At 48.8% G+C, this 26,307-nt stretch overlaps 1 protein-coding gene across 1 annotated transcript; it reads left to right on the forward strand.

Annotated features, from left to right (window-relative positions):
- Positions 1 to 545: 545 nt before the first annotated feature.
- Positions 546 to 25,175, forward strand: Adap2 (ArfGAP with dual PH domains 2). The gene is made up of 11 exons (XM_057774646.1): positions 546 to 735; positions 1,403 to 1,533; positions 3,552 to 3,643; positions 7,538 to 7,617; positions 8,950 to 9,062; positions 13,814 to 13,960; positions 15,423 to 15,506; positions 19,404 to 19,466; positions 21,127 to 21,204; positions 22,070 to 22,298; positions 23,617 to 25,175. Exons 1-11 carry the CDS (start codon positions 642 to 644, stop codon positions 23,649 to 23,651), a joined length of 1,146 nt encoding a protein of 381 aa, XP_057630629.1. The 5' UTR covers positions 546 to 641; the 3' UTR covers positions 23,652 to 25,175.
- The last annotated feature ends 1,132 nt before the right edge of the window (positions 25,176 to 26,307 follow it).

The following is a 26,307-nucleotide window of genomic DNA, read 5'->3' on the forward strand; positions in this document are numbered from 1 at the left end:
CTGTCTTGGAACTAGCTCTTGTAGACCAGGCTGGCCTCGAACTCACAGAGATCAGCCTGCCTGGGATTAAAGGCGTGCGCCATCACCGCCCAGCTCTTATTTATTTTATTTCATGTGCATTCGTGTTTTGCCTACATATATGTTATGTAAAGGTGTCTGATCCCCTAGAACTAGAGTTACAGACAGTTGTGAGCTGCCATGTGGTTGCGGGGAATCGAACTGAGGTCCTTTGGAAGAGCAGTCAGTGCTCTTAACCACTGAGCCATCACTCCGGCTCCTCTACTGTTCTTAGATGCCCCTTTTTCAGATGTGGAAACTGAGGCCTAGAGAGACTGAATAAACCATGCACTCGCAGTCAGCAAGCAGTCGGTCTGGATTACATCTGGTGCATCCCTGTCCCTCCCCTCAGGTTGTGGAACTGGAGTGACGGCCGTGGGGGCGGGGTATATTGTCCGGGGGCGTGGTCGAGGGCCTGTAGGCGGGGCATGCCGTGCCGAGGACGGGGCGGCGGGCTCACACGCCCGCAGGCTTGGCGAGCTGAGTCCTTCTCCCGAGCTGGGCAAAGACAGGACCATGGACTTCCAGGAGCGGGAAGCGCGGAGGCGGCGCAGCTAAGCCCTGCTGAGACCTCCGGTCTGGCCATGGGCGACCGCGAGCGCAACAAGAAACGGCTGCTGGAGCTGCTGCAAACTGCGGGCACCGGCAACACGCACTGCGCCGACTGCGGGGCCGCGGGTAAGGGCACGGCTTGCGGGGCAGGTGCAGCCAGGCATGGCCCTAGCCCCTGGCTCGCCGGCCCCTTCTCTAAGAGCCCATCCAAGCGCGACCCAGACTCGTCCCTCGCCTGGGACCTCAGTCCTTCTCGCTGGAGCGTCTCCGGCGGCCCCGACGGTTCTCCGTCTCCCTGCTCCCGAAGCCCGGGACCTCAGTGCTCACTTCGCACCAGATGCGGACCATGCCCCGGGTCCCTCTCGCTTTCCCACCGGGCATCCTACCACCCTAGACATCATCTCCGACCCTGGGCTCTTCCAGCGCCCTTGGACCCTGAGGTCCTCACCTCCGATGCCTCCTGGGCCCCCGCGACCCTTCACTGCGGCGCGTTGACCCTGAGGATGCTGATGCGGCTCCCAGTCCTGAGCCTCCGAGCGGGTCCCTCACTTGCCCCTTCTTCTCGGTTCCTCCTTTCGAGGTCTCCTCGGTGTCGCTGTGCCAAAGGGTGGGCTAAGCACGGTTTATGATGTTATCTCAGTTGTCCAAGGTTGGGGACCAAAAATGAAAAGATTACCGGCGTGGGCGGAGCTGGCCTCCGAACCAGAATCCTAACAGTCCGGCCCAGCCTGTCCCTGCACCTCAGCCCAGTCCTGCCTCGGCTCAGCGGAGATCCTGCCCTTCCACCCCGCAGATCCTGATTGGGCCTCTTACAAGCTGGGGATTTTCATCTGTCTTCACTGCTCTGGCGTCCACCGCAACTTCCCAGACGTCAGCAAAGTTAAATCCGTGCGACTGGACTTCTGGGACGACAGTATGGTGGAGGTAGAATGACGCGCACGTAGGCAGATTCTTGGAGTTGGGCGTGGCGAGAGGAGGCGGGACACAGGTGTTCCTCCTAGTCCTCAGAGGAGGAAACGGAGCCTAGAGAGGTGCAATGACTAATGAGAGGAAACAGACTAGAAGGTGGTGGCTTAGACGAAGGCCCTGAGTTCAAATCCTAGCTAATCACTTGCTCCTCTTACAAGGAACGAGGCCCTAAGGAGTGCCTTTAAGTATGTGTGTGTGTGTGTGTTTAAAGATATGTGTGTACCTAAGTGTATGTGTGTGCACCACATATATGCAGGAGCCCACAGAGTTCAGAAGAAGATAACAGATCCCCTGGAATTGGAGTTACAAGCCGTTGTGAGCAGTCATAGTGGCGCTGGGAATTGAATTCAGGTCTTCTGCAAGACCAATAAGTGTTCTTAACTGCTGAGCCATCTCTCTAGCCCTAGGGCTAATTCCTTAACTCAGCTATGGATTCTATTTCCACACCCGTGTTATGGACATGCACCACCCTCTCACTGGCTGCTGTAAGGATGGTGGGCCGGCCTTTGATCCCAGCATTTGAGAAGCACAGGCAGGCGCATCTCTGTGAGTTTGAGGCCAGCCTGGTCTACAAAAAGAGTTCCAGGACAGTCAGGGCTACACAAGAAACCCTGTCTTGTAAAACTGGGGGTGGGGGAAGAAAAGAATAAAATGCAGGTTCAGCACAGACACTAAATGAATCAACAGTTGCTGTCTTTCATGGGAGCCAGGAACTGAGGACAGAGATGTCCTGTTTCATAGCCCACGGTCCTTCACGCCTCCCCAGCCCACTCTGCTTGCCTGCCCAGTTAGCATGGAGGAGCCCTCTGAGGAGAGACAGGTCTCCACCAGGCTGGTGAGCTGAGGGGCTCAGGGCCACTGGGGAAGCAGGTAACATCCTTGGGCATTCCTATTCTATGGCAGGATCTGGACTGTGCCTGTCACTATCCAGTCCACACAGATGTGACTCTAAAGTCCTTGACGGGGAGGAGCACACACTACGAGGCAGACTGGCTGTCTAGCCAAGGCTTCCATTCTGTGCTGGGGAAACACAGGGACTCTGCCAGCCAGCCCACATGCCCACAGGTTTGCCTTCGAACTCCCCTGTAATGTCTTCACTGGGACAGGTGAACTCCCCAGAGTCTCTCATGCTCAGCGGGGGTCCACAGGCAATACCTGCTTATGCCATAGCCCCAGAGCTCCCAGGGAGGGGGATAGTGCTCACGGTGTCCAGAGATAGAATTTACAAACCTGCTGTTCTTGCCCTTACCCCAGCTATGTCCCTGTCCACTGACACATCAGCATATCACTGGACAGAATGCCCACTCTGAGTCTCAGACGACAGGGGTATTCTGTGGAGCTGGCAGCCACTTCCTTGCTCCAACTAGCCCAGACTCCTGTAGACTTTAAGGACTGGGCTGGGGGGAAGCTTGGTTGTCTGTGGAAAGAGGGAGGGAAAGAACATGAGCTTTGGGACCCAGCAGAAACGGGTTGACATCATCACTTTGTATTAACGAGCCGTGCTGCCTTGAGCAAGCCACCTAACCTCTCTGAGCTCAGTGCCCTCTTTAAAAAAGAATAGCAGTGTTTAAATGGTTGAGAGGACCCAGTAAACTATCGTGTGTGAACTGTAAAGAGCTGTTTCTATATAAGCCATGGTTATCAGTCCCCCATGTTAGAACAAACTGAGGTTTTCCATGACTGGTGAGATGCCACCTTAGAGGCAGGTTCTTCTGGCCTGTGAAAACCACAGGCTTTTTACTTTTGATTTTTATTTTTTGAAACAGGGTCTCTCTACATAGCCCTAGTTGCCTTGGAATTCACTATGCAGAACAGGCTGTCCTCGAACTCACAGAAATCTACCTGTCTCTGCTGGGATGGAAGGTGTGTGCAGCACCATGCCCAGCCACCACCATCTTCTGGGTAGACCATGGTTTCATTCCACATATTTTTTCCAAGTTCTACAACTACGTCAATTTGCTCTTGTCTTGCAGTTCATGACCCTCAATGGGAATCTCAATGTGAAAGCCAAATTTGAAGCCAGAGTCCCAGCTTTCTACTATGTCCCTCAGGCCAGCGACTGCTTGTAAGTGAGGGACTCCCTAGCATCTGGGGAGGGTCTTCCCAGCCCTTCTCTGTTCCCGGTACCTTTGTCTGAGGTGAGTTCTCCTGTGACCTGGTTGGAAGGTTCTTTCAGGGATAAATTTGGTGTCATCACAGAGGGCACACAGAAATCCTGGATTCAACCAGGTGTGGTGGTCGAATTGAAGGTAGGGTCAGGAATTGAAGGTCAGCCTCAGCTACAGTGAGTTGGAAGACAGCTTGGGCTACCTGAGGCTCCGCCTCAAACAAAACAAAAGCCGTTAATATTTGTGGAGCTGTTGTCAAACATTCTCAGCGAGTGTGACTGTTACCCTCTGTTTGAGAGTCAGGACGTGATGGGTGTGAAGGAGCACAGACTTGGGTGTGGATTATCTGGTACCACGAGATCATAGCATGACATTAGGAAAAAGCAGTATGACAGGAGGGTTGTAAAGGTGAGGGCTGAGGAGGACCGTAGACCCTAGTGACCCCAAACCTCTAAAAGGCTGACTTCTTTCGGGGCTGTCAGGTAGCGTCCTGTGGACTCAGGAAAGGGATTCCTCTGGGTAGACACGGTCTCGTGCAGGCATGACTGGAAAGTAGCATTTGAACCGCTGAGTCTCAGCGTGGTGCTTTCGGGCCTTGCACAAATGCACGACTAGAATGGGTGGTTCTGTAGCTTTGCAGTCACGTGACCCGAGGGCAGCTTGTACCATGTGGAAAGGCAGGAAAGCTTTTTTTTTTTTTTTTTTTTGGTTTTTCAAGACAGGGTTTCTCTGTAGCTTTGGAGCCTGTCCTGGAACTAGCTCTTGTAGACCAGGCTGGCCTCGAACTCACTGAGATCCACCTGCCTCTGCCTCCCGAAGGCTGGGATCAAAGGTGTGTGGGGTTTTTTTTTGGTTTTTTTTTTTTTTTTGGTTTTTCGAGACAGGGTTTCTCTGTGGTTTTGGAGCCTGTCCTGGAACTAGCTCTTGTAGACCAGGCTGGTCTCGAACTCACAGAGATCCGCCTGCCTCTGCCTCCCGAGTGCTGGGATTAAAGGCGTGCGTCACCACCGCCCGGCGGGAAGCATATCTTTATAGACAGAAGGCCTCAGGTCCGCGGCCCCAACACTACTGCTACCCAGCTATAAGAAGCTGGCCAAGCCACCAAGCCCCTTGGATGTCCTACTGCATGTAGTGCAGGTCCCTCTTCAAAAGTGTAGACAACAAAACCAACAAAATGTAGAGCCGGGCGATGGTGGCGCACGCCTTTAATCCCAGCACTTGGGAGGCAGAGGCAGGAGGATCTCTGTGAGTTCGAGACCAGCCTGGTCTACAGAGCTAGTTCCAGGACAGGCTCCAAAGCCACAGAGAAACCCTGTCTCGAAAAACCAAAAAAAAAAAAAAAAAAAAATGTAGATTAAATGACATCATTTGTTAAGCATCTCCCCTGTCAGCTAGCATTGTAGTGTTAATGCATTTCTTAGTGTCAGCCTTACAGTGATACCAGGTCCCTCGTGCCTCTGAGGGCTATGTTGGCCATCATTTGAAAGAGCCTCTCCAAGCTTGCCTCATTTGCCACCGCTCAGCCTTTGCTCCGAGCCCCTGGATAGCATCTCTTACGTGGTCTTTCTACCCTGTCCCCTCCAGCATTGTTAATCATGACTCCTACAGCTGTCCCTTCATTTTTATTTTTTCGAGACAGGGTTTCTCTGTGTAGCTTTGGAGCTCATCCTGTAATTCACTCTGTAGACCAGACTGGCCTCGAACTCACAGAGTTCCACCTGCCTCTGCCTCCCAAGCGCTGGGATTAAAGGGGTGCGGCGCCACCACCACCGCCGGCTACATCTTTGTATTTTAATCCCTGTTAGTGGCTGCTTTCCTCCAGTTCTAAAACAAGGAAAAGAAGGGGAGATGGAAGAACCACACCAGGGGCTCCAGTATGACCCCGTCTTTCTTATTCATGTGACGCTTGTCCCTCCATCTTCCTCAGCCAGACTTTTACCAGGAAATCCACTTGCAGGTTCATGCTGCTTTACCCAGCATAGCCCTCTGGTCCGTCTCTTTTGATCCCTTTGACCCCGAAAGGCCAGGGCAACCCAGAGTTCCAAGTGACCTGTTTAGGCCAGATGCACAGCTCCAGGTCACTCCTGGTCCCAGGGCATTTGGTCAGCTAACCTTTGAAACACGTACCTGGAAAAGATAAGAAGGTACAAACTGAAAATAAGTTTGTTCTCAGCTGCCCAGTTTTACTGCAGCCAAGAATAACATTTGGTTGACATTAGCATTAAGAACCTACTGTGGGCTGAGTAGTGGTGGCACTCGCCCTTAATCCCAGCACTTGGGAGGCAGACAGAGGAGGATTTCTGTGAGTTCAAGGCCAGCCTGGTCTACACAGCTAGTTCCAGGACAGCCAGGGCTACACAGAGAAACCATGTCTTGAAAAAAAAAAAAAGAAAAAAAAGGAAAAGAAAAACAAAACAGAACCTGCTGTGAGCCTGGTGTTGTGAAGCACACCTTAGCTATCTGGAAACAGAAGCAGGCAGATCTCTGTGAGTTGCTGGCCAGCCTATAGAGTAAGACCCTATCACCTTCAACAACCATGACAAAAGCCTATTGTGTGTTTAGTACGGTGCTAAATTCTTTACAGACAGCTGCCCACCCCAACAGCACTAGGGAAGGCAGGTATATTGCTGGCTCATTTCCCAAGCTTAGAGATGTTCGGTAATGTTCAGTAATTTGGTCTGGGGGTGTAGCCCAGTTGGGAGAGTGCCTGCCTAACATGTTTATATCCCTGAGTTGGGTCCCCAAGATACATATAGATGGTGTGGTGGCACACACCTGTAATCTCAGCACTTGGGAGGTAGGAGCAGGAAGATCATGAGTTCAGAGTCATCCTCAGTTACTTTAGACACCTCGGGGTCAGTCTACTCTAGGCAGTGTGGGGAATCAGAGTCCATCAGCAGGTCCAGGACATTTTTGGCTCAAGTTTACAAGAAGAGTAAAGCACGATTAATAAAAACTCAGACGGGAGGCAGAGATAGGCGGATCTCTGTGAGTTCGAGACCAGCCTGGTCTACAAGAGCTAGTTCCAGGACAGGCTCCAAAACCACAGAGAAACCCTGTCTCAAAAAAAAACAAAACAAAAAAAATAATAATAAAAAAAAATAAAAACTCAGAGACAGAAAGTGGGGTTCAACCTAAAGGTCAGAAAAGTAAAACAGCCAGCTACTAAGCTCTTACCTCTACCTCACTCCAAAATGGCAATCCTGCCTCCAGGAATCTCAGAATGAGACTGAACATGAGAGCTGTTTCCTCCCCTTTTATAATCCTCTCTAGGACAGGAACTAAAGGTGTATACCACTGGGATTAAAGGCATGCACCGCCTGGCCTCTATGGCAAACTAGCTTGGCTACTGGGATTAAAGGTGTGTGACGTTGTTGCCTTGTCTGTAAGGCTGGCTAGTGTGACTGTTTTACTTTTCTGGTCCTCAAGCAAGCTTTATTTATTAAAATACAAATGAAATGCCACTACAGCAGAGAGTTGGGGTGGGGGTGCTGGGTACAGGGTAAGTGTCTAGGGAGTCATATCTTCATCATTGACTTAGAGGACTAAGGGACAGTCTAGAGCTTCTCAACCCACTAGAAGACAAATTTCCCTGGTGTGACATCTGGAGAGCAGAAGCGCCTGGAATCTAGGAGGTTGAAGCTAGAGGTACTGCCACACATTTCATAAACCACCCACTCCCACTACAGAGAATCATCCAGCACCAATGTTAACTATCCTAAGGCCAAGAACCTCTGGGTATCCTGAGAAGGGGAGGCTGTCCCCACCCACCACTGAAGGGTCTTGGAAAGTCACTGTGGGAATGGGAAGACAATGCATCAGACACAACTGACCAAGAGGTCTCTTTTTAGGGTTTTAAAGGAGCAATGGATTCGAGCTAAGTACGAAAGACAGGAATTTATAGCTGACGAGAAAGCCGTCACAGCCCCAGGTAAAGTTACCATGTTGTCTGCATGCATGTATGTGCCCCACGTGTGTGCAATGCACCCAGAGGCCAGGACAGGGTGTTGGATCCCCTTGGATCCCCTGAGACTGGAGTTGTGACAGTTGTGAGCCGTGTGGTTGTTGGGATTTGAACTTGGGTCTTCTGGGAGAGTAGCCAGTGCTCTCAGCCCTGAGTCATCTCAGCAGCTGAAGGTTTTTGTTTAATGTTTTGAGGTCTATGCTCTAATGAGCACTAGAGAAATGAAAGGTGGGGGTAGACTTGCACTCATGCAGGGCACAACCTGACTGGCGGCCCTAGACCCAGGACAGTTTTCGATTTCCATTGACTTGAATTCTCAAGCTGCCACTGCCCTGAGAACAAAGCTTCCAGGGTTTCCAGGATGCAAACTAGTCCTCAAACTAGGGGTCACTCTTATACTCTTTTTTTTCTGTGAGGCAGGGTTTCTCTGTGTAGCCCTGGCTGTCCTGGAACTCACTCTGTAGACCAGGCTGGCCTCAAATTTAGAGATCCACCTGTCTCTGCCTCCCAAGTACTGGGATTAAAGTCATGAGCCACAACTGCCATCCCTAAATTAAAAAGAAAAGAAAAGAAAAAAAGAAGATAAAGAAGAAAAAGTCGGGTGGTAGTGACACACATCTTTAATTCCAGCACTCAGGAAGCAGAGGCAGGCAGATCTCTGTGAGTTTGAGGCCAGCCTGGTCTACAAAGTGAGCTCCAGGATAGCCAGGGCTGTTACACAGAGAAACCCTGTCTTGAAAAAATAAATTAACTTCATTTTTATGTGTATGGCCTGAATATATGTGCACACCACATGCAACACTAGTACCCTCAGAGGTCAGAAGAGAGTGTTTGATCCCCTGGAACTGGAGTTATGGGTAGTTGTGAGCAGTTATGTGGGTGCTGGGCCCTGGGTCCTCTGCAAGAGCAAGTGCTCTTAACTGCTGAGCAGTCTCTCCAACATCTTGTCCTTTCTTTGCTATGGAAAGCTGTGTGGCCAAGGCTGGTATTGAAATCATAACCACTCTCCTTCCTCAGCCGAGATGCTGGGATTACAGGCCCTGCCACACCTGTCTTCCAGTGAAGCCGGTTGACCTCAGGGAGAGTCAAGACAGAGAAGTTTTGTGCAGTAGGTGGCTACTGAAAGTCTATAAAGTTGGCCCAGGTAGGACCCTGTGTCCTGCGCCTGAAATAGGCCAGTTAGATTGGCCGTATTTGAGTGGCAGGTGGGGGCTCTTCCTACCCTCAGGAACTTGAGGCAATCCTTAGCTTATTCATGTTGACTTCATGATTTACTTCTTCTTGCCCTTGGTGGCTCAGGTGACAGAGAAGGGTTCCTGTGGAAGCGGGGGCGTGACAATGCCCAGTTCCTGAGAAGGAGGTTTGTCCTTCTGGCAAGAGAAGGCCTCCTGAAGTACTACACAAAAGAGGAGGTAAGAGGCCAGGCTGCCTGTGCTTCCTCAAGATCACTCTGCTCGCCAAGGCCTTCGTGGACAATCCCTTGTCTTTTTTTTTTTTTTTTTTTGACATTTAAGAATTTTTTTTTATTGATATTTATTGAGCTCTACATTTTTTTTTTGCTCCCTTCCCTGCCTCTCCCCTCCCCACTTCAATCCTCCCCCAAGGTCCCCATGCTCCCAATTTACTCAGGAGATCTTGTCTTTTTCTACTTTCTACTTCCCATGTAGATTAGATCTATGTAAGACTCTCTTAGTGTCCGCATTGTTGTCTAAGTTCTGGGGGAGTGTGGTTTGTAGGCTGTCTTTCTTTGCTTTATGTTTTAAAACCACCTATGAGTGAGTACATGTGATAATTGTCTTTCTGCGTCTGGGTTACCTCACTCAAAATAATGTTTTCTAGCTCCATCCATTTTCCTGCAAAATTCAAGCTGTCGTTATTTTTTTCTGTTGTGTAGTATTCCATTGTGTAAATGTATCACATTTTTCTTATCTATTCTTCAATCGAGGGACATTTAAGTTGTTTCCAGGTTCTGGCTATGACAAACAAAGCTGCTATGAACATAATTGAGCACATGTCCTTGTGGCACGATTGAGCATCCTTTGGGTACATACCCAAAATGGTATTACTGGGTCTTGAGGAAGGTTGTTTCCTAATTTTATGAGAAATCACCACACTGACATCCAAAGGGGTTGTACCAGCTTGCACTCCCACCAGCAATGCAGGAGTGTTCCCTGTACCCCTCATCCTCTCCAGCATAAGTTGTCATCAGTGTTTTTGATCTTGGCCATTCTGACAGGTGTAAGATGGAATCTCAGAGTTGTTTTGATTTGCATTTCTCTGATGACTAAGGATATTGAACATTTCCTTAAGTGTCCTTCAGCCATTTTAGATTCCTCTGTTGAGAGTTCTCTGTTTAGGTCTGTACTCCATTTTTTTATTGGATTATGTGATCTTTTGGTGTCCAATTTCTTGAGTTCTTTGTATATTTTAGAGATCAGACCTCTGTCTGATGTGGGGTTGGTGAAGATCTTTTCCCATTCTGTAGGCTGTCATTTTGTCTTGTTGACTGTGCCCTTTGCTTTTCAGTTTCAGGAGGTCCCATTTATTAATGGTTTCTCTCAGTGTCTGTGCTGCTGGGGTTATATTTAGGAAGTGGTTTCCTGTGCCAATGCGTTCAAGTGTACTTCCCACTTTCTCTTCTATAAGATTCAGTGTGGCTGGCTTTATGTTGAGATCTTTGATCCATTTGAACTTGAGTTTTGTGCATGGTGATAGATATGGGTCTATTTTCATTTTTTTTACATGTTGATATCCAGTTATGTCCGCACCACTTGTTGAATATGCTTTCTTTTTTCCATTTGATATTTTTTGCTTCTTTATCAAAGATCAGGTGTTCGAAGATTGATATCCGGGTCTCCTATTTGGTTCCATTGATCCTCCTGTCTGTTCTTATGCCAATACTGAACATTCCCTTGTCTTACAGAGGACTTCAGCCCTGGCTGGCAGGACATTCTCGTACTTTTCCTTGTCTACTGTCAGTCCAGTCTACTCAACAACCACACTCTGGTCACTTGAAATCGCATAGCTTGCTCCACTTCATTGTTGTTGTTCTCTACTTTTTTTTTTCTGTGTGAGACAGAGTCTCACTATGCAGCCCTTACAACCCAGAATTTGATATGTAGTTCAGGATAGCCTTGGACTCATTGAGAGCTGCTGAGGTTTACCTCATGAGTCTTGGGATTAAAGGAGTATATAACTATGCCTGGCCGAAAACAATTTTCATTGAGATATATTTGCATGTGTGATTTCCTCATTTAAATGAGGCTGGGCAGAGTGACAGGTGGGTGTGTGTGAGTTAGGGGCCAGACTGGTCCCTAGGACATCCAGGGGACTTCAGAGTTGTTTAGAGAAACCCTGTCTCAAAAAAAAAAAAAAAAAAAAAAAAAAAACACTAAACTAAATAACTATTATAAGACTAAATAAAACAGAGCTTTCTCTTGTTTGCCCAGGTCCCCAGAACCCCTGTGGCCAGACGGTTGCCTACTCTTCTATTTTTCCCCTTGTGATGTTAGGGATTGGGCTCATGATTTGTGCATTCTAGACAAGCGCTCTGTCACCGAGCTCTTTCCTGGTACAGCTGGCTCAGTTTCTTTATGGCATGAAGGCTGTTTTCTTTCTTTCTTCTTCTTTTTTTTCATATTCATTTATTTATTGCTTTTTTTGAGACAGGGTTTCTCTACGTAACAGCACTGGCTGTCCTGGAACCCACTTTGTAGACCAAGCTGGCCTGGAATTCACAGAGATCCGCCTGCCTTTGCCTCCCAAGTGCTGGAGTTAAAGGCGTGCGCCACTACTGCCATCTGAGGCTGGCTTCTAAGCCAAAGTGATTGCTGCTGGATGTGGTGGTGCTTGCCTTTAGTCTTTGCCCCCTGGAAACAGAAGCTGGTAGGTAGATCTCTATGAGTTCCTAGACAGCCTGATCTACATAGTGAGTTCCTGTATAGACTGGGTTGTATAGAAAACCCCTGTCTAAAAAAGAGCTGGAAAAATGGCTCAGCACATAAGAGCACTCTTGCTCTTGCAGAGGACACTGGTGTGGATCTCAGCACCCACATCATGACTCGTAACCACCCGCAACTCAAGTTCTAAGGGATTTCACACCCTCCTCTAAACTCTGCAGGCATCAGGCGTGCATGTGGCACACATACTTACATTGCTTAACGAAAGGGATGCAATTTTACATCTTTCTGAGTAGAGCATCTGGGGCCTACTGGGAAAGAAGGAAGTGGTGAGGATATCTTTGGAGGCTGGCTACCATACTGAACCCCGGGGCATTCCAGATTAGAGAACAGAAAAACAAAAAGTGCTAACACTGTCAATGGGAAGAAGCAGCCGAGCAAGCGGAGGGGTAAGGGCTGAGCTCTTCAGCCGGCACTGAGGCATTCAGCCTGTGTGTTTCCTCTGTGGCTTTCCTAGAGGAACAGGCAATGCTAGAAGGCCAGCTACTGTGCTGCAGTCTGGGACTGAGTGTGTTTCAGGAGCAGAGTGCTAGCCCTCCCAGTAGAAGTGAGGACCTGCAGTTTTAGGGTCTGGCAACTTGTTTTTTCAACACTTCTTTTTTTTCCTTTCTTTTTTCATCCTTTTTAAAAAAGCATTTGTTTATTTATGTATATATGTGGGGTTTTTTGCATGTACATTTGGACACCTGAAAGTACTGGATCCCATGGGACTACAGTTATAGACAGCAGTGATCCTCCATGTGGGTGCTGGGATTTGAACTCAGGATCTCTGGAGAACAGCCAGTGCTCTTAACTGCAAAGCCATCTCTCCAGGCCCATGCCACCTTTTTTTCCCCCTCAAGACAGGGTTTCTCTATATAGCCTTAGCTGTCCTGAAACTCACTTCAGACTGGCCTCAAACTCACAGAGATCTGCCTTCTTCTGTCCCTTGACCCATCCAAAGGCATGTGCCACCACTGCCTGTCTATAAAGAGTTTCTTTTCTTTTTTCTTTCTTTTTTGTTTGTTTGTTTATTTTTCTGGACAGGGTTTCTCTGTGTAGCTTTGGACTCTGTAACTTTGCTCTGTAGACCAGGCTGTCCTCGAACTCACAGAGATCCTCATGCCTCTGCCTCCCAAGTTTTGGGATTAAAGATGTGTGCGACCTACCTCTGCAATACCACAGCAAACGTCGTTTAGTGTATGTTTGCATAGTCATGCAGTTACTTCCTTGTGGTAGATTCTTGGATGCAAACTGTAGGTCAGACAACACGCTCAGGCCAGGAAGATGACTCAGTGGGTGAAAGGGCGCACCCCACAAGCCTGGCAGTCTGAGTTCAAATCCTGGAACAGAGGGTGGGAGGGAAGAACTGACTCTTGTCCTCTGACTTCCACACATGTACTGTGGCACATGTGTACCCACAGTCACACACAGTATGACCAAGTTTCCCTCTAGAGAGATTTCGTAGAACTTTCCTTGGTGATGACGTAATTCTGTGTATGCCCTGTCTGGTTCTCATGAGCTGGCTCGTGAGCACTTGACATGAGGAAATTTTTTTTTTTTTTTTTTCGAGACAGGGTTTCTCTGTAGCTTTGGAAGCCTGTCCTGGAACTAGCTCTTGTACACCAGGCTGGCCTCAAACTCACAGAGATCCTCCTGCCTCTGCCTCCCGAGTGCTGGGGTTAAAGGCGTAAGTCACCACTGCCCGGTGACATGAGGAAATTCTAAGGATGGAATTTGAAATTGTGTCTAAACAATCTGTGGGCCAGAGAGATAGTTCAGTGTGGCTCCTGCAGGTCTAGGGGCTCGGAAACATCGTGTCTCTGGTCAGGATCCCTTGGTATCAGTTAGTGCTCCACCACGTTTCAGAGTCCAAGGGACAGGCGCAGAGAATGTGTGTCATGGGTGCTCGGAGCCCCCACGACTGCTCCTACCTGGCTGTTTATTTCACGCCAGTGCTGGATTTCCTCCAGCAAAGTTTCTGTGGCTGAAACGTGTGAAAGTCCACAGTGCAGGCTTCCTAGACGCTTCCGGGTCAGAGGAGCCAAAGTGACTGGGCAGGAGGAGGAGCACAGGCTATTGGTAGGACAGCTGTGCCTTTGGCTACTAGAGCAACCCAGGGCTATGTACTGGGGGCTTGTCTGTGTTAAAGCTCTGAAAAAGGTGACCGACCATAAGGCACCCGTTGCCATCAGTATCTTGAGAACTGCTTTTCTCTCTTCTAGGGTAAAGCCCCCAAAGCAGTCATCAACATCAAGGACTTGAATGCCACCTTCCAGACAGAGAAGATAGGACATCCCCACGGTCTGCAGATCACCTACAGGAAAGAGGACCACACCAGGAATCTCTTTGTGTATCATGACAGTGGGAAGGTGAGATGGCTCACGTAGTTTCTGCATTCTCCAGCATGGCGCCCAGTCCTTTGGGCTCTGCTCCCGCCTCCACTGCACAGTTCATCGCATGCTCACTCAACTGCCCCTGAGACCTCCTTGCTGCAGCTGCTGAGGCTGCAGTTGCTGCTGCTTGCTTTTGTCTAGTTTCACCTTGTAATGCAGCAGAGATCTGAGGAAGGCAGAGGGGATGTGGGAGATGAACCTTTTAAGTACTGGGAACATAGCTGGGCTACCTAGGCAGTACTATTCAGCAGTACACACCTGCAGTCCCAGTACGTGGGAGGAAGAAACAGGAAAATCAACAGTTCAAGGCCAGCCTCAGCTACTTAGCTGTTTAAGGAGGCCAGCCTGGGCTACATGACTGTATCTCAAAAAACAAAAGCAAACAAACAAAAAAGTAAAAAAGGCTCTGGAGATCGACATTAGTTGTAAAGGGCGTCCCTAAATACTGTAAAAAGGAACCGGGTGGTGGTGGCGGCACATGCCCTTAGTCCCAGCACTCGAGAGGCAGAGGCAGGCGGATCTCTGTGAGTTCGAGGCCAGCCTGGTCTACAAGAGCTAGTTTCAGGACAGGCTCCAAAGCTACAGAGAAAGCCTGTCTTGAAAAACCAGGAAAAAAAAAAACTGTAAAAAGGGGCAGAGTGGGGCTGGAGAGACGGCTCGGCAGTTAAGAACACTTGCTGTTCATGCAGAGGACCTGAGTTCAGTTTCCAGTGCTCACATGGTGGCTCCAGTCACAGGGTTCCGAGGCTCTCTTCGATCCTCTGCAGACAGCACACACACACTTGGGGGCACATGCGCACACGTAGGCCCTCACACATACACCCGTAAAGTGAAAGCCTGGGCGAGACTGAAGAAAGAGAAAGGATGTCTGATCAGAGAGCAGCTGAGAAAGCCCTGGACCATCTCCACGTGAGATGATGCTGCCCCACGGTCATGAGGGATGCATTCTCTCACTGTGGCAATACAAAAGTTCATCTAGTTGTGGCCTGTGTGCATCCCAGGTCCTGAGTCTCTCTGATGGAGGAATGTCTCCATATGCAACCCCCACACACCCAAAGACCAAAGAAGTATGTGTGTCCCCACAGCACCAAAGGGTGAAGGGATATAGTCTCAGGCCCACTCCACACCATGAGTCTCCTAATAGGAATCCAGGTGATTCTCAGAAACGTTGGGAAGTATACTAAGCCATGTGTGCAGGTCACACTGGCCTTTTTCCGTGGCTGGGAGCTTTTCCTGTCTGTGACTTCTGACAGCTCAGGGCAGCCCCCTGGGCTCTGACGTCGTCCTCTCCAGATGTCTCTGAATGGGACTGTGTGGTGTGTATGTTGGCTGAAGGCACATGCGTGTGCTGTAGCCGTGTTGCCTCTGGCCCTGCCACCGGGGTCCTCCCACATCCACCCGTCTCACCACTGTGTGTACTTTGGATTTTTCCTGGCAGGAGATAGTGGATTGGTTCAATGCTCTCCGTGCGGCCCGCCTGCAATACCTAAAATTGGCCTTTCCTGATCTCCCGGAGTCTGAGGTGAGCTAAATGTGGGCTTGGCTTCTGAGTCTCTCATCCCTTCCCTTTTTTTCTTCCTGTCTCCAGACCCCTAAGATACTCAGAGGCTAGACTAGGCTTATTTATAAAGCCCAAGGAGACCTCTCCCACTAAAATGTGCAGATGAGCCCTACATACTGTAGACAAAGTGCTTTTGACCCATTTCAGCTCATAGCTCTTGCTATATAGTAATTACTTAGAACAGGCAAATGGGCTGGGTGATCATTCCTGTTACATGAGTAATGGACCAGGCCCTTCCCTGGCTATCCCAACTGTGTGTTGTGATGCCCTGTCCTTGGGAAGATTGGGGCCCTCCTTATCACAGGATTATATCTGCCTGTGCTGGCGTAGCAGTAAGCTGAGAAGTTCATTTTGATTGTCCCTAGACAAGTGGGACCTCTGTCTATTTCCTGATTGGGAAGCTGGAATGACATGAGCAGAGGATGATGTTTTAAGCCAGGAGGCCTAGGCTCTCATGGATGCTCTGTCCCTGACATGCTATGTGACCCTTACAGGTCACAGGCCTTTCTTTCAGAAAGATGGCGATTGACCCTTGACCCAGGTCTCCTTGAGGTTCCCTTTACCTATGAAATTCTGTAATTGAGCATGTGGGTTTGCTTTTTTTTTATTTATTTTTTTATTTTTTTGATAGTGTTGTTTGTTTGAGACACAGGCTCAGTGTAGCCCAGGCTGGCCTAGAACTCACTCTGTAGACCAGGCTGGCCTGGAACTCACAGAGATCTACCTGCCTTTGCCTCCTGAGTGCTGGGATCAAAGATGTTCACTTACTACTATGCCAGCTTTGAGGATATTTAAGCTTCCCATTAAAAGGATTGTTGTTTAAGTGAAAGGGACAAAGGTACCATGCTGATCCTTGGATCTGTCTGTCTGTCTGTCTGTCTGTCTGTCTGTCTCTCTGTCTTTCTTTTGGACAGAATCTTTTCTAACCAAGGCTGGCCCAGAACTAATCATGTAACTAAGAATGATCTTGAACTCCTAACCTCTACCTCCCAAATACTGATATTACAAGTCCATTCGCCACACCTGAAATCCTGAACTTTCTTTTCCTTGGGTTTTTTTCCTTTCCTTTCCTTTCTTTCTTTTTCAAGTTTTGACGTATGTTTATTTATTCTGTGTGTGCACTAAGCCATCTTAGCCTTAATCCTGGGGGTTTTGTGTGTGTGCTTATGTATGTATGTGTGTGTGTTTATGTATGTGTGCGTATGTGTAAGCCGGAAGTCAGCCTCATGTGTCACTCCTTAGCTACCACCCACTTTTATTTTCTTGAGACAATCTCTCTTCATTGGCTTGAGTTCTCCCATCAGGCTAGGCTGGCTGGCCAGAGTGACCAAAGGACCCTCCTATCTGTGTCCACCCCAGTGCTGAGATTACCACACTCACAACCATGCTCAGATTTTTTGGTGGATGCTGTTGCTCAAAGTTGGGTCCTCAGGCTTGCATGGCAAACATTTTACCCTTGGTACCATCTCCTCAGCCTGATCCTGGAGTTTCTTAGTCTCATCTGTTAGACCTTCATTGAAAGTCTAAATGTTCCTCAGTTCCCAGGGTTTACAGGGAGCTGAGTTCCCGGGATAGGGTCGGCTTCAGGCCCAGTGATGTACCCATTGAGAAGTTCCCTAGACACAGTTTCAGCAAGGCTAGGGGTCAGGGCTCAAAGTTGAAGTTGCTGTGCTTAGTCAGCCCCCCCTTCCCCAAGCTGGCTGCTGCAGGCTCAGTGAAGTCCAGAGTGCTGACCGCAGCTGACCCAGCAGAGGGGAGGGGACGGAGCAAGTGCTCAACCTTGTTTAATCCGGCCTGGCTTTCCATGTTTGCTAAACTGTGTGGAGAAAGTTAGTCTTTGACCAGTGTCCTCCATGTTCCCTTCATCAGTCTTTACCGTCCCTGCCCTGCCTGCCCCTCTTTCTTGTCTTCCCTATGTTTAGGGGTGGTACCCAGGCTTAAGAATTTGGGCTGGAAACCAATGTTTTTTTGCAGGGTTGTAATGGTTTCATCTGAAATGCCGTGTGGGTCAATAGTAAAGCGCTTGTCTAGTTTGTGTTAGAATCCGAGTCCCCTTCTCAGCACAAGGGAGAAAAGCTAGGCTTGGTGGCCTATAATCCCATCACTCTGGATGCTGAGGTGGGAGGATTGTTGAAGGTTTGAGGCCAGCCTGGGCCACACAGTGAGCTCAAAGTCAGGCCAGCTTGGGATACACAGGAAACGTGTCGGGGGTGGGAGAAGGAAAGAAAGGAGGAACGGAGGGAGGAAATGATAAAAGTACACAAAATGTCCCTGGAGTCAGAGAGCCCAGTGTGCTGCCCAGCAAGCGACATCACCCCTAAGCTTCGGGGTGCCATCCGTCATGCGACATCACCCCTAAGCTTCGGGGTGCCATCCGTCATGCGACATCACCCCTAAGCTTCGGGGTGCCATCCGTCATGTCACCCTGGCCCCATGCCACTGAGCCAGTGTCTGAAGTACAGGAAAGAGTCCTGAAGGGAACTCCAGCCAACATGTGGCTTCCCTTGTTTCTCTTCCTCCCCTCGACCTCGACTAGCCCTGAGCTGGCTCAAATTCAGAATACAGAACACGGGGGGCTTGAGAATAAATCCTATAGACTATGTCTGAGGAGAAATGGAGTAGTCTAGTGTAGATTTTCATTGTGGGCCACAACTTCTCTCTTGCTTCCTCAGCTTTGCCCCTGTAACTCCAGGGATCCTGCTGCTGTTCTGGGCATCTAGGTTGCCATTTGAAGTCCTAGATTTGTCTGGTTCTCCTTTCCCTACTTCCAGGAAGCACAGGAAGTCATGGTCAATCTCTGGGAACTTCTCTGAGCATAGGAAAGCGGGCTGTGAGGGCTGGTGGAGATCAGGAAATGGAGACAGAAGCCTTACCAAGGTAGCAGCTGGTCAAGGCTATGGTGCTAACATTCTGGTCTCCTAATGCCCAATCCAGAGTTTTCTCTATTTGTCCACCCTGGCATCGCCTCTTCCTGGCCTGTGTCATATTCTGTGACCAGGTCTCAGCTGGCACGGTGGGGCGTCTGGTCAAAGGGTTCTGCTATCTTTACATTTTGGTAGCATCATGTGTTGGTACATAGGCCTGCTGTCTGTCAACCCTGAGTGTGATCCCACCTCTGTATGTTAGCAGTCACGTGACTTCCACAGAGTCTCCACTCACATCTCTATGGCCTAGTTTCTTAGTGAGTTTGTTGAGGCTGATAAAATCTACTACGGGGGGGGGGGGGGGTCGGGGATTGTACCCTGAGCCTGCTACAGCAAGCAGGTGGGTTTCCCCTCCTTCTGCTCTTCTTCTGTTTGGTTGTTTGAGATAAGGTTTTTCTATGTAGCCCTGGCTATCTTGGAACTCACTCTGTAGACCAGGCAGGCCTCAAATTCAGAGATCTGCCTGCCTCTCTGCCTCCCAAGTCCTGGTATCAAAGGCATTCGCCACCATGCCTGTCGACAAGTGAGTCTCTTTTTTTTTTTTTTTGGTTTTTCGAGACAGGGTTTCTCTGTGGTTTTGGAGCCTGTCCTGGAACTAGCTCTGTAGACCAGGCTGGTCTCGAACTCACAGAGATCCGCCTGCCTCTGCCTCCCGAGTGCTGGGATTAAAGGCGTGCGCCACCACCGCCCAAGTGAGTCTCTTGACAGCCTTGCCTGGATCTATAATTTGGGATGAATGAAGTACTTAAGTCATGACTGCACCATGCTGGAAAACTACAGATGAATCAGGGCCCGTGCACTGGCTTTGTTGAAATATTTGCACTACACCCAGCACACACTCCAAATATGATCCATCAGCCATGAGCACACTCCCTTCTCCACTCCAAACTTCTCCTGGCTCTGACTAGGGAGTCAGCCTTGTCTCTCCCTGCAGCTCGTGCCTCTCCTCACCAGGAACTACCTCAAACAAGGCTTCATGGAGAAGACCGGTCCAAAGGTAAATTTTCTGGATTATTTAACGTGGTCCTATCCCAACCACCAATAAATCAGACAAGCATGGACGGGAGCGGGAAGGAGGGCTGAAGAGAGAGGAAGAGGAAGAATGCCAGTATCTCTGTGCTGAGGGACGGAGTAGGGACCAGGAGCTGGCTGCTGTGTGAAGCCCACATTGCTCCCGCGGTTTCTTCCCCTCGGGTACCACTTTATCGTCTTCATCAGTGTCTTTCCTCTGTCACCATTAGACTTCAGCTAACCCTGGGAAAGCAGTGCTGAGTAGGAATCCCCTAGAGAGACAGCTCTGAGCGCTAGACGTCCACCAAGACAGAGCAAGGGAGACAGCCTGAAAAAAAAAACATGACCCTGTATCCTGTCTCTTCCTCCTCACCAGGGCCTGTGCTTTTGCTATTATCTCTCCTATCTAAGGAGGAAGAGGAGCTGCCCCTGAGGGGAGGAGCCTGGGGTTTCCTGTGAGCCAGAGAAGGGTTGTACAAACCCAGATTCTTAGGCTGAGGCAGAAGAATGCAAGCTAGCTTGGCCTACATAACAAAGTCAATGTCAGTCTGCACGTTTAGTGAGCACCCCCTCCCATCTCAAAATAAAAAAAATAATAAGGTGAGGTAGGGGTGAGGTGTGTAGCTCAAGGCTTGCTTAGCATGTGGAAGGTCGGGTTCAATGTAAAAATACAATCATAATGTGTTACAGGATGACTGTTAGGAGGACCCTGAAAGGTGTTGGGGGACAGTGTAAAAGAAAACCTTAGGAGCCAGGTGGTGCCTGTAATCCCAGCAAGGCAGGTAGATCTCTGAGTTCAAGGCCAGCATGATCTACAGAATGAGGTCCAAGACAGTCAAGACAATAAGACAATACAGAGAAACCTTGTCTCAAAAAAAAAAAAAGAAAAGAAAAACGAAAAGAAGAAAGAGAAAGATAGAAAGAAAGAAAGAAAGAAAGAAAGAAAGAAAGAAAGAAAGAAAGAAAGAAAGAAAGAAATCCTCTGGAGTTGGAAATGTGGTGTACAGGCTCCTTCCCTCAGAAACCAGGCACACAGGCACGGTCCCTGGCTTTCGCCTCAGGCCTTTCTCTCCCCTGACCTAGGCTGCACTTTCTGACTTCTCTGGCTTCCTTTTTCTGAGACTTCTTTGTCGCAGTCCGAGAAAGAGGGAAGTACCCCTTCACTCATAGGCAGCACCTAGCAGTGGGGAACAAAGCAAGGGGGAGAGAAGAGGTGAGGGCAGAGAGGGGCTGGGCTGAGCCCTCAGAGTCTGAGCAGGTGCTGGCTCCTGTTATTCCAGCACTCCTGAGGCAGAAGTTGGGGGAATCCCTGCAAGTTCCAGACCAGCCAGCACTACACAGTGAGACCCTGTCTCAAAACAAACAAACAAACAAACAAACAAACAAACAAACAACCCAGAGTCTGAGGAGGTGTTCAGACGTGTGGACCCTAGAACCAGTTTGGCTGGACTCCAATCTCAGCCCTGCTCTAAAGTCATCAGCTGGGGAGGGTATGCATGCCTAGGAACTGGCCCCAGGGAGACACTCCCAGTGTCTGGTTGCAGAAATCAGGCTGCAGAAACAGTGCAATGACCTCTTCTCTGAGCTGGCCCTGACCTCTGTGACTGGCTTAGCCAAGTCTGGTAAAGAGGTTCCTCCTTTTGCAGCACAGAGAACCCTTCAAGAAAAGATGGTTTGCTCTGGATCCCTTGGAGAGGAGGCTACTGTATTATAAGAACCCTCTGGTAAGAGCCATCCCTGCTTCCCTCCTTAGCATGTCCCCAGCCAGAGGGGCTTGTGCTGATCTCAGAATATACAGAAAGGCAGGCTCTCAGAATCCCAGGACAGGGGAACCTGTAACAGGAAAGCCTGTACCCCAGATTCTCACTCAGCTCTGTTCAGGATCCCCAGTGCTGGCAACTGTGCTTAAGGTAAGGTGGAACCAACCACTCCCTTGTAACCTGGAGGTCCGGAGTAGAGCGGTTAGGGTTGTGGGCTCAGGAACCAGTTTGCCTGGAGTCTGGGCTCCAGTCTCAGCCCTGCCAGTGTAGAGCCATGCCTGGGCAGGGTATGACTTAGCTTGCTATGCTGCATTTCCCTTCTGACCAAAATATTGGCTTAGCATTAATGCCTTGCTCAGAAGGGGCCGTGATGAGTATATAAGTTGTTAACATGTAAACCACTTGAGTTGGGGCTGGGGCACCAGCCTGTAATCCCAGTCACAGGGGAGGCTGAGACAGTTGGATTGCAAATTCAAAGACTTCCTGGACTTCAGAATAAATTCAAGGCCAACCTGTGTAACTTAGAGATACTCAAAATTAAAAATTAAAAAGAAATAAAGGGCGGGGATTAAGCTCAGCAGTAGAGGACTTGTTTATTGTTTTGAGACTCTGTGCTCAATCCCCAATGCCTAAAGCAAAGCGAGAACCCAGCCTTTGAGTTCCCAGTGCCTGGTCTAGTCTCTGCGTGTTAGTGTTTTCAGCAGACTAGTATGCAATATCCTTGAGGTTTTAATTTGAAGTCACACCTGGCAATGGCGGCACACGTCTCTTTACCAAGCTTGACCTTGGGCCTGGCAGGGCTGGATAACCACGTGCCTTCCATTTTCAGGATGCTTTCGAGCAGGGCCAGGTTTTCCTGGGAAGCAATGAGCAGGGGTATGAAGTATGCGAAGACCTGCCCAGGGGCATCCGAGGGAATCGCTGGAAGGTTGGACTCACTGTCATCACTCCAGAGCGGAAGTTCATCTTCACCTGCCCCAGTGAGAAGGAACAGCGAGAATGGCTGGAGAGTCTTCAGGATGTCCTGTCTAGTCCCCGGTCGCCCCTCCACCTCCTCAGTGAGAAGCAGGGGTGGGGGTGGGCTTGGGGGTTCTTTTGGTTGAGGGCAGAAAAGGGCTCTGTCACTGTGGTCCCGGAAGGGCCTGACTCAGCGTTTGGAGTTGCCCTTACTTCCTGCCAGAGAAAAGCACACGCATTACACATTATTACCAGAAAGTCCCCTCTGCACCAACTTCCTCTATGCAGCTGTCCTCATGAGCTTCAGGCGGAGTCTGGCCCTAGCAGAACTGTGGAGGTTTGGCTCTACCAAGCTTTCAGATTCCCCACACGCTTGTCCTTTCTCTCATAAGTGCTGGCCTGGTATCCTTAGCAGAGGTCACCCTGCCAGCCGCCTTCCCAGGATTCTGGATGCCTCCCCACGCAGAAGGAAGGCTATTTTTAGTGTTCTCCCTGTCCTCAAGCCTCTCTTTTGCTGTCTCCCTCCCTTGCTCCTTCTTTTCACCCCGCATGTGTCACAAGGAGACTGTTCCCCTTTGTTGACCACCCCACGAAAAGCAGAGATGTGCTGAGTTCAGGAGGAAACATCTGGCCCAGAGCCAAGCTTCTGGGGCAGAAAGGAAAAAGTTCTCTGTTTGGAAAAGTACAGACTGAACAGGTGACCCCAACAGCCCCAGGGGGAAGCCCTTGTGCCTTCCTGGACTCACCAGTATAAACACAACTGTCAGACTGGAGAGGTGGCTCAGCAGTTAAGAACACTGGCTGGTCTTCCAGTTCAGTTCCCAGCAACTACATGGTGACTCACAACCTTCTATAATGGGATCTGGTGCCCCCTTCAGGCATGCAGGTATTCATGCAGGGCACTCATACATAAAACTTAAACTGTCACATCCTTGTGTGGTGGGTAGCTAGTGCTGCCTTTAATCCCAGCACTTGGGAGGTAGAGGCAGGTATAATTCTGTGAGTTCAAAGCCAGCCTGGGCTACACACTGGGTTCCAGGACAGCCAGGGCTACACAGTGAAACTCTGTCTCAAAAAACCAAAACCAAAACAAACAAAAACCCAATCCACAACTGTCTTCACTCACTGTCCAGTTGCTGAAGCCAAGGACACAGGAGGTAATTGAGGACACACTTGCACTCTGTCCTCTCTGGGCCCGACGCTCTATGTCTCTGCCCTGCTTTCCTATCTATGTGTCTGCCTCCTGTCTATCTCCTTCAGTCTGTTTTTCTTGTTTTATTCTCATTTAAAGTTTCTCTTTGCTCTCAGTGCTGCTCTAGTCCCTCTGTCGTGGCACCTTTGTCCCCTTGGCCACTCCTTCCCTGCAGCAGGACCTCACTAGCACTGCCTCCTTACCCAACCTTCCTGCTTCCCTTGCAGCTGCATCAGCAGAGAGTGGCTGTGGCCTCAGGTGACCCATCTCGGAAGAGTCGGCTGGCCACCGAGCACCTGAAATCCCCAAGAAGTGTTCACCTCTGCCCTGGTTGTCCAGAAGGAAGCCCCGAGACCAGCAGCAGCTGCTCCTGTCAATGAACTCTGTCAAGATCGAGGGTGTGGTTTATCTCGTGGCTCCCAGGATCCTTCGAGCAAACATTTCCCAGTCTTGGGGAGCTGGTACTGAGAAGAATGTAGCTCTCCAAGCTTAGAAGACCTGAAGGCTTTCTCATATTTGCACCGAGAGCAGGGTGAAGTGATGCATGCCTGTGGAGAGGCAGGAGTGCCATGAGTTTGGTGCCAGCCTGGACCATACAGGGAGTTCAAGTGCAGCTCAAGACCTTGTTTCAAAAAACAAAGACAAAAACAAGCGAACAACAACAAAATCTACAGAGAGGGGGTAAAGACATTGCAATATAAAAAACACCCTCAGCATCAAGATTGTGCAAGTAGAAAAAATGTAAATGTTTAATCTGAACCTAACTATGAAGAAATAATAAGATATTTCAATATTACTTACATGTTGATATACAACTAGCCTGGACTTTTCAAATATCAATATTAAAAGATAAAATTGGCCATACATGGCGATACGTGCCTCTAGGTCCATGCACTCAGCAGGCAGAGAGAGGTAAATCTCTGTGAGTTCAAGAGCAGCCTGGTTTATAAATCAAGTTCCAGGACAGCCAGAGTTATATAGAGAGAACTTGTTTCACAAAACAGAGGGGAGAGGGAGACAAAGACCAAAGACAGGAGTAGTGTGGTACCTATGATGTTTGCATTAGGGAAGTGAATCAGAGGTTCTGCTATTGTCCATAGAGAGCTCAAAGCTAATGAGACCCTGATTCAAAGGAGAACAAACAAAAAACACAAATTAGGGCTGGGGAGATGGCTCAGCAGTTAAGAGCACTGGCTGCTCTTCCAGAGGTCCTGAGTTCAATTCCCAGCGACCACATGATAGCTCACAACCATCTGTAATGAGATCTGGCACCCTCTCCTGGCCTGCAGGCATACAGTACAAAACAAATAAATAAATAAACAAATATTTAAAACAAACACCCCCCCAAAAAAAAGCCAATACCAAAACATGGCAACCAAATACAGTTGGGAAAATAAGAGAAGCCCAGGCTGGAGAGATAGCTCAGTGAATAAGAGCACAGACTGCTCTTCCAGAGAACCTAGGTTCAAGTTCCAGCACCCACTTGGCAGCTCACATCTGTTTGTAACTCTAAGATCTGACACCCTCGAACAGACATGCATACAGGCAAAGCAGCAGTGTACATAAAAATCATAAAAATAATTTTAAAAAGAGAGGCATTGGAGTTGGAGAGATGGCTCAGCAATTAAGAGCACTGACTGCTCTTCCAGAGGACCCAGGCTCAATTCCCAGCACCTTCTTGGTAACTCACAACTATAATTCCAGTTCCAGGGGATCTGACACCCTCACACCAATACACATAAAATAAAACAAAGTGATTTATTTTTTTTTTCAAAGTGATTTTTTTTTAAATATTTATTTATTATGTATACAATATTCTGCCTGCGTGTATGCCTGCAGGCCAGAAGAGGGCACCAGACCTCATTACAGATGGTTGTGAGCCACCATGTGGTTGCTGGGAATTGAACTCAGGACCTTTGGAAGAGCAGGCCATGCTCTTAACCGCTGAGCCATCTCTCCAGCCCCCAAAGTGATTTTTTTTTAAAGCCACTGTAAAGGACATAATTGATGTTGGAGCAATTAGGATCTGGATGTATATCAGCTAACAGTATTGTAAAATTGTGATACTCACGTGTGTGTATAAAGTGTTCCTGTTCTTAGGGGATGTGCGCTGAAGTAAAATGTAAATGATGTCTGTAGCCAACTTTTAAATGGTTCAGCTAAAAAAGGATCAGTATATGTCGACATGTACACTAATAGCATGCACATGTGTCCATATCTATGTCTACATGCACAGAGCACAGCACTGATGAATCCAGGTGAAATGTAGATGAGCATTTATTTTCTTACTTGTGATCATTTTATATAGATTTGAGTTTTCATATTAAAAAGTTGATAAATCGCCCAGTTGTCACTCTTCAAAAACAAAGGTTTTCCTTCCAGAATCCCATATCCATGGAGCCGGGCGTGGCGGGTACATCTTCAGACTCATGTAGGCAGGGGTTTCGGCAGGACCGCTTGAGCCAGAGTCTGGGAGCATCCTAGGCAACCTGGTGAGATAGTGTCTCAGATTTCCTAGAAGAGGCTGGGGGGACAGCTCAGTGGTAGAATGTGTGCTTGTGTTGTGCCAGGAACAGTGGTGACCAAAGGGAGGTACTGGGGTAAAAGTATTTACCTAACTAGAACAGATAGAAAAAGATTAAATAGGGGCTGGAGGGTTAAGAGCACTGGCTGCTCTTCCAGAGGTCCTGAGTTCAATTCCCAGAAACCACATGGTGGCTCACAACCATCTGTAATGAGATCTGGTGCCCATTTTTAGCGGGCAGGCATACCTGGAGGCAGAATGTTGTGTACATAATAAATAAATAAATAAATCTTTTTAAAAAATATTAAATAAAATGCTGCCAGAGAGACAAAGACTTGGAGAACTCTCAGAGAGGAGTCCTCTGTTGCCCAAGGAAAGGGTGTTCCTTGATCTC

Source organism: Chionomys nivalis, chromosome 7, assembly GCF_950005125.1.
Source record: "Chionomys nivalis chromosome 7, mChiNiv1.1, whole genome shotgun sequence".
Taxonomy (NCBI): domain Eukaryota; kingdom Metazoa; phylum Chordata; class Mammalia; order Rodentia; family Cricetidae; genus Chionomys; species Chionomys nivalis.

Bases quoted from the DNA above. Each gene is read 5' to 3' on its own strand.
- Adap2 (XM_057774646.1), top strand. From the start codon at position 642: ATGGGCGACCGCGAGCGCAACAAGAAACGGCTGCTGGAGCTGCTGCAA. The intron at 3,644-7,537 runs GTAAGTGAGGGA...GTCTCTTTTTAG, and splicing joins CCTCAGGCCAGCGACTGCTT to GGTTTTAAAGGAGCAATGGA. The intron at 9,063-13,813 runs GTAAGAGGCCAG...TCTCTCTTCTAG, and splicing joins AGTACTACACAAAAGAGGAG to GGTAAAGCCCCCAAAGCAGT.